This window comes from Miscanthus floridulus, chromosome 3, assembly GCF_019320115.1.
Source record: "Miscanthus floridulus cultivar M001 chromosome 3, ASM1932011v1, whole genome shotgun sequence".
Lineage (NCBI taxonomy): Eukaryota > Viridiplantae > Streptophyta > Magnoliopsida > Poales > Poaceae > Miscanthus > Miscanthus floridulus.
This window is the reverse complement of record NC_089582.1, coordinates 142,057,805-142,073,453: the sequence shown is the minus strand read 5'-3', so window position 1 is coordinate 142,073,453 and position 15,649 is coordinate 142,057,805. Positions and strand designations below refer to the sequence as shown.

The window sequence follows — 15,649 nt, the reverse complement described above, 5'->3', positions numbered from 1 at the left end:
GACTCTAACCTGCTGACTATATAAAGGAGGACGGAGTTCCTAGAGAAGGGACACACAGAACATACAACACAACATAATATAACACAACACTTGACAATCAATCCAACGCAAAGGCTAACGCTGAACTGGACGTAGGGCTGTTACTCGATCACAGTCGAGGGCCCGAATCAAGATAAATCGATTGTCTCTTACGTTTATCATCGAGTTCTGCATACGCTGAAGCCCAAACAAACTGCTCCGGGTACCCCCATGACAGGCTATCGGTGGTAAAATATCGACACCGTCCTCGTGGTAGAACCGCCTAATCTAATGCCTCCTAGGAGTGCTCGTCTTCCATTAGACACTAAGCACCCAAGGGAGAACATCAAATTACTCAGTTCTATCGGGCACACCCCGTGGGAGAATAAAAAAATTCATATTTTTACCATCAAGATCACAAATTAGAGAATAAAATTTACATCATTCTTAACCATCTCGTACGTCACTTTTAATACAACATCAGGGTATAACATTTATTATTTAACAGCAGAATGTAATCATATTATCAGAGTTATGAACAATTTAATTTAACAGCAGAATATAAATATGTGATCAGAATTACAGCGAAAATAAATACCTATTCATGAAATGATGAAGTATTGATATATAAACTATGACAACAGATTATAATACTTTCATTCATAAAAACATTTAGTGAGAGTTATAAATAAAAACTACGATCGCAGCGTAAAGGAATCCTTGCTGAGCCCACCAGAAGGTATCCACACATAAGGATCAGCTCTAGTATTCACCTGTCACCTGTAATAGGGGGAATAAAACCCTGAGTACTCAATTGTACTCAGCAAGACTTACCCGACAGGAGGAAAGAAAAGACTCCAAGGATATGTAAGGCTATCTGGCTTGTGGGTTTATTGCATTTGCAGGAAGCATTACTAAGCGTGCGTCCTTATATTCGATTTTTATTAATAGTCGCATTAGTTCATTAACTAGCCATTATATGTAAGCACCTGTACCACTTTCAAGTAGGTGGTAAGCAATTAGAATTCCTTTTTTTCATCTTTTATCTTCCAGTTCTTACTACGGTGCTAGACATGAAACAAGCCGTACCAGATCGTCCGGCGATTCACGAATTAATGCCCCTAGCTGGGTACCCCGAAAACACATGCCCCGCTTGTACCTAAGGCACAAGTAGGACCAACCCGTCACCCTCCTATCCTGGGGTCCTAGGTCCCCGTTCAAACTGGGACTCCAAGCCCCAACCCCTGAGTCCTGGACTCAGTGCGGTGCAAAAACCTCCTTCACCAGACCAAAACCTGATAGTCGGTCCAAAAACAGCCGGAACCCACGACAAGAGAGTAACAAGTCTTTCAAGCGCCCATACTCAAGTATGTGCTCGAGATAATAAGTCTGTGATTTCCTTGATGGCTTATACAACAATCGGTCCTTAACCGACACAGACAGAGAAAGCAGTTTAACCAAGCTATGTCCCGCGTCTACGGCGACACAACCTCTTACACCCACCAATACCCAAACCCTATCCCTACCCGGTCACCATTTTTCTTTCCACCATTCTTATATTTTCCAAGTGATAATAATCCAGTAATATATTTTCTATATCTCACGAGTGATAGACAATCACTTGACTTCTATCGGAGCCCTATAGCATAGCAATCTACATGATCCTATCATACTAGTAAGACTAATGAGATAAAGATATATATTATATATATATATAATATATCTATGCAAGTGGGTTTCATCCAACTCTATAAAACTTAATGCACAAATATAATTTAAAATGCAGAAAAGTAAGGGTTATGCATCGGGGCTTGCCTGGGTAAGATATATATTAAAAAGTTAGTATCTGCATCTTCAGATCATCCACCATCAACTGAATAGAAATCCCATTGCATCATCTCCTGTAGAGAATACCATTATACCATCTTCGGATTCCTAATCATCCTTCAATTGATCCGTTGATCCATCATCGTACCTATATGATATGCTTTGATACAAATGCATAGATGTAAATAATCGACGACAACCGAAATGCTTAGAAATCCGATCACGCCTCACAAGCTAACAAGATAGCTCTAGCGACGATCGTACTTAGGCTATATATACACATGGTCGGATAAGGCGTTATTTCTCAACAATTATTTTAGTTATACAAACCAAGGTGTTTCTTTATTTCATTCTATCGATTTAACCATTATTCGAACAGTGCATTATTGTCTATCAAGCAAACTAATTATTCTGGAGCTACAAAATTACAGGGAGTACCTAATATTGCTAAGAGCCTACTGTAACAATTTTAGATCCAACACTATTACCGATTTATCACAACAATTCATACAAGTTTATATCTTTGTAATATTAAATACCTTAAATTAATTATAAAGCTTCCGAGAATATTATCAAACTATGTGAATAAAATATACTAACAGGTAGATCATGATTTTAGAGACTTAATAAAACTGGTTTCACCATTTTTGGACACCTATAAAATTTTATATTGATTGCAAGTTTATTTCCTAAACTAAATTAGCTAATTGATTTAGACAACTGAAAGAACCAGCAGTCATCAAAACGGCCCAACGGATGCGCTCGGCCTGGTCCAACGGCGAGGTAGCCCGGTGGGCGGGCGCGCGTAGGCGCGGGTGGCCCAGGCGCGGCAGCACCAGCCGGCCCAGCAAGGGCGCGGCCGGCGACCTAGGCGCGGGCAGTGACCGGACAACCTAGGTGCGCACGCGGCCCAGCAAACCAGAAGCGGTCGGCCCACGCGAGCAAGCCCAATGACGGCGGCACTATTATGCAAAAAGGCCCCTGTACTTACTCCTAATCCACTAAGACCCTAATTGTAAACCTATGAGTCTAGCGCTTGTGCAAAAAGAACACTGTAAAAGGTGCTATTTACGCATAAGTCCATTTCTACCTTTCCATCATCCTCAGAGCAGAGCACGGAGCAGAGGAGGCCCTCCGCCGGCCATGGAAATGGCTCGCCGGCGGCGGTGCTGACTCGAGGCGGTGCGTGGAAGCATCAGTGGATCCGGCCTCACCCGTGGATGGCCACAGCATGGTCGGCGTTGGCGGTCATGGCGCATCGGCGGAGTGCCGGCACAGCCGCGGCGCATGGAGGAGGCGCATGGAAGGGACAGCGATGGAGCTACGCGTGGCTCGAGACAAACGACCGCGACGGTGAAGCTGTACCGACATGGACGGCGGTAGCCGTGGCACGGTGACCACGGCATGCAGCGGTGTTGGTCGGGCGGCACAGGATGCTGCAACGGCGGTGACGGGGCTTCGGCTTCGGTGCTGCTCGGCGACAGCGGACCGGCCACGACAGGACGCTATGAGGCAACGCGGGGGTAGGAAAACTGCAGGACCGACGTAGCCATGGGGCACGTGCAGCATGCGCGGCACAGCACCAGCACTGATGTGCACAAGCAGAGGAGAAGGCCGAGCGAGAGGGCAAGCGAGCAGGAGCTAGGTCGCCTCCCTACGGCAGCAAGAAAGAAAAGGGAGGAGGAAACATCCTACGCATGCCAGAGGACGGACGGAGACAAGGAAGGACGAGGCCAAGGCCGTAGCTGGTGGCGTGACGTTCGTGCGATGCGGCGCGAGTCTCGACACGACCAGCAGAGAAAGAAGAAAAAAGGAGGAAATAGCGTGAGAAACGTCGTACACGCTACGCGGAGGCAGGATGGGATGGTGTAGCATGGCCGGCAGCGGCACACCTGCGCGTGCACAGGGAAAAGAAAAGACCCGGCGTTACAGGGGCAGAGCCACGTGCTCCCTTCTAACTCCCCCGTGCGAAGGACTTGTAAGAAACGTGGGCTTCTTTGCGTTACGAAAACTCTTCTCCACTAGATGACCAAAACCACAGCGGATGTAAAGACAGAGCAAGGTAGATGCCAACCGAGCTGAGACGAGGCATGTGAATGTGTGAGACGATCACCAGGCAAACGTGGCAAGACAAGCAGAGGGAAGGAAACAAGCAGCCGGCAAGGTCAGCAAGCTAGGTCCTATCTCGTAACGCGCGCATCGTACCGGTGAGGTAGATGAGCTGATTGGCCAGCGACACTTTCGTTATTAATTTAACATCCATAAATTCATTTTCTAAAACAACTTTATGCATGTACAAGCATAACAAAAACTCTGAGGTTTTATTATTAGCAAATCTTACTTTCCACAATTTTTGGTTTATAAAAATTATTTTTCACGCTTAATCAAATAAACAAGCCATTCGCCCTTTTATTTGCTACTATCGTTATCAGACATTCCTAAATATTTCTATGCACTGCATAACTTAACTTGAGCATTTATTTGAGTCCACGAACTAAGTCACACAAGACTCGTTTATCGCCTCAAGTACGTTTTAAATCAAAAACCCGATAAACTCGTTTCAGAAATTTTCTTAGGCCTAAATCGCGGTGCTAAACGAGCTCGTAACACCAGGGGTGTTACAGTCCTGCCCCTAGCTTCTTTGTTCTCCCCCTCCCCTATCCCTCCCGACTCCACGAGTCAGATCTTTCTTCAACCTCCGATCATCACCACGCAATGAGGGAGGAAAGGGGAGGAGCTCGCCATGCACACGGCTCCGTCCATCTAGACCAATCCAATCCAGCAGACTCTCATATGGCGGTGTATAACGCGAGGGAGAAAGCCGAGAAGGTGTACTGGCTCGCGACGGTGGCGGAGGAGCTCTTCCTCGCCGGCAAAATCCGTGACACGCATAGAAAGGCCAAGAAGGCGAAGCGGCTCTGCCCGTCGCTCCCGGGCGTGGACAACACACTCGCAGTGTACGAGGTCCATGTCCGCACCGCTGCGCGCGGCGACACTGGTGGCTGGCGCGCGATCCTTGGCATAGGCCTAGGAGCCACCGTCGCCGCCGCCGTCATGCAGGACGCCATCTAAAAGCAGTTTCGGCGGTTGTCGCTCCTCGTCCACCCGGACAAGACCCACTACGCCGCCGCCGAGGGCGCCTTTAGGCTACTGCGGGAGGCACACGATGAAGCCCTCTCGCTGCCGCCGCCCAGCCTCTCCTGCCTCTAGTGCACTCCCCTGCCTCCACTCCCGAAGGTGACGGTGCTGCTGATGATGCAGCCGCCAGTGCAGGAGCCACGCGAGCCCATCCTCATATACTGCCCCTCTTGCAAGAACGAGTTCCGCGGCATGGTCGGACGCCGGGAGCGGCAGAACGACATGAGGTGCACCCTCTGCCCCGCGTGGCTCAACACGCCGTGGCAGACGAAGCCACCGACAAAAAAGAAGCCTCCGACCGCGCACGGAGTGCTCGAGCAAGTGTCGCGGGTGTGGAGAGCGGTACACGTCCATGGTGTGCGTCGGCCGGCGGTGCCTCCCGTGCAAGGCATGCTCCATGGCAGCCATGTCGATGTGCACGGACCCGATCATGCCACTGCCTCTATCAAAAGCCCGAGCTCATCCCCTCTCCTCACTGTGTGGTGATGGCTGGAGGTTGAAGGAGATCTGACTTGTGGGACTCGTGTGTCAGCGATGGGGGAGAGGGAGAAGAATAGAGAAGGCAGAGGCATGGGCGGTTATTTTACCTAAGGCTGCTGACTCGATCTAAGCTGGACTACGATGCTAGCGCGCCACGCGAGCAAAAGTGATAAATGTGTATCAATTTTCTCTCTCTGCTACTAAAATTATATCATCAATTCTAAAAATACTATCTGAGGAGTCATCATCTCTCAGGATGGTAAAAAGTTAAATATGCCAATGGAATCTGTCCGTCCGCGCCGGCGACGCCTCCGTGCCAGCGCGATTGCGTGGTGGCCTGGTGGGACTTGGGAGGGGGGACGGGCACGTAGCGATTGGACTGGGCCTCATCCTCGTGGACTGTTGGGTCGCTGCTGGCCTGCTGCCTTTCGCTCAGCTCGTTTAGAGAGTTTTTTTTTGTGACTGCTCGTTTAGAGAGTTCCATAGCATTTGCATTAGGAAAAAAAAATCTTTACTTCTGAATTATTAACAAAATTAATTACCTTTCTTACCCAAATAAAAGTGGTTTCCAAGGTTGTTTTATTATTTTTTTGTTTAAAATTTGATAAACACCTGAGAAGGTTTTGAAACCATGAAAAATGTCTCTAAGCTTATAAGTTATCATGATAAAAAACATAGAGATGTATTGGGACACAAGAAGCCCAAATAAATTATCTAGAGACCATGAAGTATCTCTAGAAGTTTCCAAAAATTATATTTAGCCCTAGGGAAATGGGAAATATTATTGGAAAAATAAAGAATTCAAACGGTTATAATCCATGTCTAAATGCATTTTGAAAACTTTCCACAACAAAAATGCAAGATGCAACTAGCATGCAATGCAAACATACATCAGTGTTGAATACATCCATATTGGTTGCCTCTTATGTTTTTGTTGTCAAAGTTTAAAAGGACATTTAGACGTCAATTAGAATGCTTCGGAATTTTTTTAGTTTTTTTCTAGATATATCTTTCCATTTCTTCTAAAGCTAAATCCATTTTTGGAAACTTCTAGAGATATTTTCATGAGTTTAAGTAATTGATCTGAATTTCTGGTTCTCCAATATCTCCATGGTTTTTCTCCAACTTTTTAAAAGCTTAGAGATATTTTTTTTTCATGATTTTTAAAAACTTGTCAGGTGTTCACTGGAATTCGTTTAGCCAAAAAAGATAAAACCACCTTGAAAACCATTTCTAACCAATGCAAAGTATTAACTGAAAGTTGAAACCGTTCTGAGAATTGAGTGAGCAAGATGTTTAGTTTTGGATTTCGAGAAGGAAATCTGAACTCTGGTGATAGTTTGAAGGACGTAAAAGTGACCTTTTTTTTTTCTTCACATTAGAGAAAAAGGATTAAAAAACAGCGGTACAACACCGAATTGTAAAGCAAAAACAGAAAACAAACAGACAGGGAAAAACACAAACAAACACACCACCAACACACATAAAGAAGAAATTGCAAAACTAAACACGCGTGCTTAGATGCCTTAGAACATAGATAGACGACCTGGAGGATTAAGGTCACAGAGAACTCCAATCTCTTTGCCTCTTTCCTCTGGCCAAGGCCAACTACCAAAACCTGCTTTCATCTTTGAAATCCGAATACACCAACCGGGTATTTGGAGAAGCACCCTCAAACACGTATTGAAATCCGAAAACACAAACCGTGTATTTGGAGAAGCACCGAATACACCAACCGGGTATTTGGAGAAGCACCCTCAAAACACGTATTGAAATCTGAATACACCAACCGGGTATTTGGAGAAGCACAGTCAAACACGTAGCTATTTCAATGCTTGCACAACCACTATGCCACAAGAATTACCAATGAGTTGAAAACTTTTGTAAGTTCTCTAGGCAAAGTCGATTTTCATTTTGAACTGAATACAAGTTTTTTTCTAGAGCTAAAATTTTTCACCCTACCTCATCAGGGACAGGGATACCATTGTGTGGGCACATTAATATTCAGGCTATAATAGACAATCTGGGCTCAAGTACAACAGAAGGACGCAGTCAAAGATTAGAATCCGCTAGTATTTAATAAGGAAAAAAAAGTATGCCGGCTAAAGATAACTTCCTAAATAGACGATGGCAGGGAGATTTGAATTGTCAATTTTGTGGTACAGCTGAAACAAATAAATTCATCTTTTCAGAAGGATGACACACGGATACATTCATACATGCCATCAGGAACATTCGGAAAAAGTGCTCTTGACTGCCCTTATGTACGCATGTGGCACAACTTTGTTAAGATTTCTACTTCTGTTTGAAGGCACAATGAGCATAAGGGCTGGGAAAAATATCTTCCTGTGTACAGCAATTTCACTTCCAGTTTCTCATTATCAGCATCTTCTTGTTACTCATATGGAGGAAAGAATAGACGCTACAAACTAAAACTTGTGAAACACACTATTAACCTCTAAACCATCTTAACAAAATCTCAAAATTGACGCCTCGGCTTTGATTCTGCAACCGTGACTCGGATCTGTCTACCATCCAAGTCCTGCATTACGATAAAACATTCACATTAGCACATCCTCTATGTATAACAATGTACAAGATACATGAAAGGATCAAAATGGCATAGAACTTACGATGCCATCAAGGTTCGATATGGCATTGTTGACCTCCTCGATGGTGCCATAGGTGACGAAACCAAACCCCCTTGATCTGCCACTATCCCTGTCGTATATGACCTTAGCATCAAGCACCTGCCCTTGCTCACTGAATAGGTTCTCAAGAGTTGAGTTGTCAACGCCCCATGCAAGGTTCCCCACGTAGATCTTGTTCCCTGAATCGACAAAGCTACCACCACCTCCACTACCACCCCTTGGCGCTCTTGGTGTGAATTCATCTCTAGGCGGCGGCGGTCCACAGTTCACCCTCAGTGGTCTTCCTTGAAATGTCTGTTTGCAAGGTAAGGTTAATTAGTCGAGAATCTTATCTGCAATGTGACGCACTATGCACTCAATAGAAGCAATTCAGTCCCAAACAGCTAGCCGGAAACTATGAGCAATGATTAGTTATAAGGTATGATTCTGATTTCAGGTTTTTGAGTATTGCAAACTTTTACGTTCAAAAACAATGTATTGCAATTTGCAAACTTTGGTGCAAACCCTGAATCTGAAAATCCTAAGAACTGGCACAAAACACCAGCATTACAATCTAGTATAGACCACCGTCTTATCAGTACTGCTGCATATTTTCCTTCAATTAAAGCTGATCATCAGATTCAGAAGCATACCAAGAGACAGTTAGCTTAAAAGAGTGGAAGTATCCTCACATAACCATTGAATTGCTCGACAGCAGCTCCGGCTTCTTCAGCTGAAGACATTGTCACGAATCCAAATCCACGGCTCCGTCCAGTCATTCTATCATATACAACCTAAAACACAAAGAAATATTGGGGTATTCAAACACAAAAATTTAACAGATGCATGCAGCTATGTGGTTGTAATTGACAATTTGAATACCATGACAGTTCTTGCAACTATTTACTTATTTAGTATTTACTGTAGTACCGAACCAATTTAGACATTTCAGATATTTAAACTGCATGTAAATCTACCTTAATTCGAACCAGCCCAACTGTAACAATACTCATCTAGTGCCCATAGCACAGTCGGCAGAAATTTGTCATTTTCAAATACGAGTACAATTTGAATTTCAAGTAAACTCAACTGACGACTAGTAATTACGAAGACGAGGACCGGAAAACTTGTATATACCTCGACCATCTCGACGGAGCCGGCCTGCTCGAAGAGCCCGGCGAGCTGCGCGCTGTCGACGCTGAACGGCAGGTTGCCGACGAACAGCTTGAGGTCTTCGGAGAACTCCTCCGCTCCCTCCTCCTCCTGCTCCGCGCCCTCGGTCTCGTACTCTGACGACACCGCGACGGCCACGGGCTCGAAGACACGCCTCCCCGGCGCTGACACAGCGCGCAGCGGCGGCCTGAAGGGGAGGAAAGCTGAGGCCGCGGGCGCAGCCGGCTTCGGGGAGGATAGGGAGATGAAGCGGGGTGAGAGAGAGGTGGAGAAGAGCGCGGCCGCCATGACGCTCGGGATGAGATGAGGATTTGGTGATAAGGTTACGGGGCTTGGAGCGCTGGAGGTGAATGGCGATGCCACGAGAGGACTGGGGGAGTGAGGAGGGGCTTAAATACCTCACGCGCGGTATGGGGGGACGGCTTGCGCCTGGCTGTTGGGATATTTTTGTGGTGCTGGGAAAGGGGTTATGAACGTGTGGCCCACCGTCAGTGCAAGTAAAACTGGCCGACTATGTTGCTGGTCGAGCTGCTACCGCGTAGCGCAATGGATGGCTCATGGGTGCCAAGTTTGCAACTTGAAATTTGTCACTAGTATTCTAGTAACCAGTAACTAGGCTAGAAATTTCATGTAGCAAATCATGTGAGATTACCATATCTGAATCGGACCTAAAACACGTGGAAATAACTCAAAGAAGTGGGTAAAAATCTCAGAGCGGCAAGATGTTTTTCTCACCCGAACCAAAAATTAAGGGCAGTATCAAAAGAATCCAGTTCATTGTAGAGCAAGGAGTACTACAGCAAGCAGAAAAAGAAAGATACAGATGCTACATGAAGCCAAAGGTCAGAAGTCAGGAGTACGTTACATGGCAAATACACACTGCCCTGCAATTTCTTCCCAGCTTGACAGTTCACCCTTTTGCCATGAAGGAGACAATCATCATTAACCATGCATGCTCACTCAAACATCAGGCCTACCAGCCTCCCTTCCCTTGCCTACAGAATTTGTACAGCTAAGGATATCTGTTGTTGCAAGTGTTGTCTCTGCCACGTCATTCACTCGTCAAGGTGGCAGTATCTTTCAAGCGGTCACGCATTATGTCACCGAGCTTACTGCAAGCATCCATACAGAGCTCTACTGCCTGTTGACAAAGGTAACAAGATGTTAGTACTTGTTAGAGCCTTGATACCATCTCTTCTAACGCAGTAGTAGGACATACATTGGTTATTCTGCCATCACTCCACTCTCCGGTGAGCGTGAGTTGTGTGATCTCCTTGCGGGCTGGCATGAAAGCCACCACAAGGCTTCCATCTTGCCATGCTTCCTCGTCCGAGGTTGGATCGATGATGATGTTCTTTGCAAAACAGGACTGGACAAGGAAGTAAAATCTGGTCATCCTCAAGCTTAACTAACTGATGGTTTAGGTGCGAGTATCATAGATTCATAGAGCAGAGACAACATGGGGCCATACCACGGATACAGATGTAACAAGGTCATACATCATGATTCCAGCATCTGCCAGTGCAAGACTAGCGCATGATATAATGATGGGAAGATCACCTGAAACGAAACAACTGCAAGTAAGGTCCAGCATTTTAACAAGGAAACTTATGCAGAAAGAATTGGTCACAGAAGAAAGGTTTCCACTGAAACAATACAAATATAGAATTGAAGATGGGTGTAAAACTGTCCTTTTCTTTAAAACAACAAGTGTACCATCATTTCTACTGACATATTAGCTATATCTGACTGACTCGAGAATTAACAACTCAAAACACGTTAACCTCATACAGTTTTGTAAAATAAGCAAATACAATGGATAACACGTTCAAACTATGTATTTGTCATTTACGGCTTAGCTCTAACTTTAACTCATTAGACCAAGGCTAAGGCTCTAGCATGTCACGAAGATAAGCAGCATTTCAATATTTTCCTACTACTTAAACATTAACAGAACTTCCACATATGTAAAAAGAAAATCTAGTATTATATTTTACACAAAAACATCAAGGCTAGAATAGTATCATACTGCCACCAGACTCAAGAACCAAGGCAAAAACATCAACAGTGGTCTTTGGAAAAGTGTGTAGCATTACTGCGCCTTCCAAAGCTTTATGAAGCATGGATGAGTACTCTTTGTTGTCTGCTCCCTGGAAATAAGATGAATGGATGCAATCAACTCCAAATACCTTCCAACAGTTAGTCCACCAAACAGAGACACGAGAGGTAAACATGGTGTACCTGTCCACGCACTGGAGTGGCAAATGTTGTATAGCTCACATTGCAATTGAGCCTACCAACATCACTGTACATCATTGCTTTCTTACTTTCCCTTGGTCCAAACCTGCAAAGTTAATCATTAAACAAAGAGGAATGACCAACCAATAAGACAGATTCAATATAAGCAAAAAATCTCACAAATCGCCAAGTTCACAGACAAGATAGACAAAATTCAAATATCGCAATGCTAAGAAATGCATACTAGAGCCCAAGTAATTTCCTCCAGTGAGCAATATTGACCTTACAACTAAACTCATAAGTGGTAAGAGCACAAGCAGCACAAAACTAAAACCATGATTGTCACATCGCCAACAAGAAATATATGAAACTGAAATAATCACACTGAATGACTGAAAGCAGGTGCTTATAAAGTTACAGGGCTGCTTTGATTGACCCTAACTTGCTCATATTTGATTGCAAAAAAGACACCAATATAAACATTTAACAGGCAAGGAGAGTGATGTGCGGAATATTTAAGTGAAACACTATCTTTTCACATTTGATATTCCAAAAACATAAAACATACTATGAAAAAGCAGGTGGTACCAAAGGATGTTGCACTTACACCGATACAATGACCTTTGTCTTCCCAAATTCCGCATAAGCAGAACCTGATGCAGCAGTAGTTGGTCCTGTCTGCATAACTGCAAGATACATTGTAAATTACCAATTAATTCGATGATCCAGAAATGAATACTGCTAGTTTCAACTCCACAGAACAACAGGTAGTATCGTTCAAATGAAGGTTAAGATTCAAATCGTAGTAAACCACATTGGCATAAAAGCACGGGACAGATCGTTTAAAGAGGCATGGAACCCAAGCAGCAGAAGACACAATAACTAAACGGAGTTCAACCCAACGAATGCCATGTCCGCGGTAGCTCAGACACGCCCTCACCCATCACGCATAACGTCGAACACCATAAGTACGGGGCTGGTAAGAGCAGACGAAAGGCACGAAGCCAAAATTCTCAAGCAAGAACAGGTAGAGAGAGGACGTGGAGGAGGGGGGGGGGGGGGGGGGGGGGGGGGTAGTTACACGCTGGTCGGCAGTCGTGGAAGGAGCGGCCGTCGGCCCGGGGCCAGTCGGCGTCCTCGACGAGGTGGCGCCGCAGCTCCTCCTTCCTCTCCCGCCGCTTGTCCCCTGCGGCCGTCGCCGGGGAGTAGGTCCCTGTCCCCGCCTGCGCCGACATCGCTGGAAACCACGAGCACGTCGCCGCCGGTCGCCTGGTCGAACTACAGCGGGGGAACGGAGCCTGCGCCGGACTAGCTGGAGAGTGGAGACGCGTGCTTAGGTTGCTTCGATAGACTTCCCCTATGGCTTTGCTAGGGTTTTTGATTCGATAAGTGGGCTGTGGCCTATGGGCTAGTCAGGTATCCCTTCCCTCGCTAGATGAAACTAGGATCAGAAGCCCAAGAGGTGGTAACCTATGGGCCAGTTGTGTTAAAGAACTCTAGGCCAAAGCGAAGCGTGAAACAAAAAGTCCACGGGAAAGTTCGTTTTTCCACTCTGAACTTAAAACCCTCAACTTTTAAAAACATTCATCTTACCCCCGACCCTGTTATAAGCAGTTTTGAAGGTGGTTTTGTCTTTTTCTTTTTTATTTATTTCGGCTGAATCTTTAAAAATTATAGAAAAATCATAAAATAGAAAATCTAATTTTATTGGACTCCACATGAGTAGATCTACACAGTGAACATATAATATGGTATGCTTTAGTACAAAGTTTTTATTGTGGCTTTAGATCTATGCTTTTATGTAATTAATTGGAATAATTCATAACTGCAGTTTCTATATTCCAATTATGATGGAATTTTTATGGTGGGCTAATTATTGTATGATTGAACTGTAGTAAAAATTTCATACTCATTCGATCATGTATAGCTTAGTTATAGATTTATTTATATTTGACAAGTATAAACCTAAATAAAATCTATAACTAAGTTATACATGATTCAATGAGTATAAAATGTTTACTACAGTTTAAGCATAAAATAATTAGCCCACCGTAAAATTTTTACCATAATTGGACCATAGAAACTGTAGCTATGAATTATTCCATTTAATTACAGAAAAGCATAGATCTAAAGCCACAACAAAAACTTTGTACTAAAGTGTGGCAGAACCGCATAACCTAATGCCTTCCAGAGGTGCTCGTCTTCTAGTTCCATTAGACACTAAGCACTCAAGGGAGAACACTACGTTACACGGTTCCGTCGGGCACACCCTAGGGGAGAACTCGAAAATCCATGTTTTTACCATCAGGATCACAAATGAGAGAATAAAGCTTACATCATTCTTAACCATTTCTTACATCATTTTTAATACAACATCAAAGTATAATATTTATTATTATAACAACACGATGCAATTATATTATCAGAGTTATGAACAATTTAATTGAACAACGAAATATAAATATGTGATCAGAATTACAGCGAAAATAAATATCTATTCATGACATGATGGAGCATTAATATATAAACTATGGCAACAGATTATAAAACTCTCATTTAAAACATTTCGTAAGAGTTATAAATGGAGACTATGACCACGGCGTAAAAGAAATCCTCTCTGAGCCCACCAGGAGAAATCCACACACAAGAGTCACCTCTAGCATCCACCTGTTACCTGCAGCAGGGGGAATAAAATTATGAGTACTCAATTATATTCAGCAAGACTTACCTGATAGGAAGAAAGAAAAGACTTCAAGGATATGCAAGGATATCTGGCTTATGTGTTTATTGTATCTGTAGGAAGCATTACTAAGCGTGCGTCCTTATATTCGATTTTTATTAACAACCGCATTAGTTAATTATCTAACTATTATATATAAGCACTTGTTCTACTTTTAAGCAGGTGGTGAGCAATAAGATTTTCTTTTTCTATCTTCTATCTTTCAGTTTTTACTATGGTGTTAGACCTTCGACGAGCCGTACCGGATTTCCTGGTGATTCGTGAATCAATGCCCCCATCTGGGTACCTCGAAAACACACGCCCTGCTTATACCCAAAGGCACAAGCATGACCAACCCATCACCCTTCTATCCTAGGCGTCTAAGTCCTCGTCCAAACTAGTACTCCAAGCCCCCGCTCCTGAGTCCGAGACTCAATACGGTGCAATGACCTTATAACCCAAAAATCACCAAGACAGTCGGTCCAGAAAGAGCCGGATCCACGACAAGAGAGCAACAAGTCTTCTAAGCGCCTATACCCAAGTATGTGCTTGGAATAATAAGTCTGTGACTTGCCTAGAGTCTTATGCAACGGTCGGTCCTTAACCGATACGGACAGGGAAAGCAGTGTAACCAAGCTATGCCCTGTGTTCGCGGCGACACAACCTCTTACACCCACTAATACCCAAACCATATCCCTGTTCGGTCATCATTTTTACTTTCCACCATTTATATTTTTCAAGTGATAATAATACAGTAATATATTTCCTAGCTCTCGTAAGTGACAATCAATCGCTCGACTTCTACCGAAGTCCTGTAGCATAGCATTCTACATGATCCTGTAATACTAGTAAGACTCATAGGATAAAGATATATATAATTTAAAGTAGGTTTCATTCAAATCCTTAAAACTTAATGCACAATATAATTTAAAGTGCAGAATAATAGAGGTTATGCACCGATGCTTGCATGAGTAATATTTATATTAAAAAGTTAGTATATGCATCTTTAGATCATCCACCATCATCTGAATAGAAAGCCCATTGCATTATCTCCTGGAGAGAATACCATTACCCCATCTTCGAATTCCCAATCATCCTTCAATTGGTCCGTTGATCCATCATCGTACCTATATGGTATGCATTGATGCAAATGCATAGATGTAAATAATCAACGACAACCGAAATGCTTAGAAACCCGATCACGCCTCACAAGCTAACGAGCTAGTTCTAACGACGACCGTACTTAGGCTACATATCCATATTATCGAATAAGGCATTATTTCCCAACAAATATTTTAGTTATACAAAACCCAAGTTGTTTCTTTATTCTATTCTATCAATTTAATCTTTATTCGAAATAGGACATCATTATTAATCCAGTAAACTAATTATTCTAGAGCTACAAAAATTACAGTGAGTACCTAAT

General features: G+C 43.8%; 2 protein-coding genes across 2 annotated transcripts; both read right to left on the bottom strand.

Annotated features, from left to right (window-relative positions):
* Window positions 1-7,602: 7,602 nt before the first annotated feature.
* LOC136542654 (29 kDa ribonucleoprotein A, chloroplastic-like) lies at window positions 7,603-9,647 on the bottom strand. The gene is made up of 4 exons (XM_066535181.1): window positions 9,231-9,647; window positions 8,786-8,887; window positions 8,097-8,408; window positions 7,603-8,005 (listed from the first exon to the last, which is right to left on the bottom strand). Exons 1-4 carry the CDS (start codon window positions 9,552-9,554, stop codon window positions 7,943-7,945), a joined length of 801 nt encoding a protein of 266 aa, XP_066391278.1. The 5' UTR covers window positions 9,555-9,647; the 3' UTR covers window positions 7,603-7,942.
* Window positions 9,648-9,784: 137 nt separating this feature from the next.
* Window positions 9,785-12,908, bottom strand: LOC136542655 (exosome complex component RRP41-like). The gene is made up of 7 exons (XM_066535182.1): window positions 12,586-12,908; window positions 12,112-12,190; window positions 11,508-11,610; window positions 11,296-11,416; window positions 10,738-10,826; window positions 10,486-10,635; window positions 9,785-10,407 (listed from the first exon to the last, which is right to left on the bottom strand). Exons 1-7 carry the CDS (start codon window positions 12,737-12,739, stop codon window positions 10,318-10,320), a joined length of 786 nt encoding a protein of 261 aa, XP_066391279.1. The 5' UTR covers window positions 12,740-12,908; the 3' UTR covers window positions 9,785-10,317.
* Between the last annotated feature and the right edge of the window lie 2,741 nt (window positions 12,909-15,649).

Bases quoted from the DNA above. Each gene is read 5' to 3' on its own strand.
- LOC136542654 (XM_066535181.1), bottom strand. From the start codon at position 9,554: ATGGCGGCCGCGCTCTTCTCCACCTCTCTCTCACCCCGCTTCATCTCC. The intron at 8,409-8,785 runs GTGAGGATACTT...CCTTGCAAACAG, and splicing joins TCGAGCAATTCAATGGTTAT to ACATTTCAAGGAAGACCACT. The intron at 8,006-8,096 runs GTAAGTTCTATG...ATCGTAATGCAG, and splicing joins TATCGAACCTTGATGGCATC to GACTTGGATGGTAGACAGAT.
- LOC136542655 (XM_066535182.1), bottom strand. From the start codon at position 12,739: ATGTCGGCGCAGGCGGGGACAGGGACCTACTCCCCGGCGACGGCCGCA. The intron at 12,191-12,585 runs GTAACTACCCCC...TGTATCTTGCAG, and splicing joins CCACGACTGCCGACCAGCGT to TTATGCAGACAGGACCAACT. The intron at 11,417-11,507 runs GTACACCATGTT...TCTTATTTCCAG, and splicing joins CCACTCCAGTGCGTGGACAG to GGAGCAGACAACAAAGAGTA.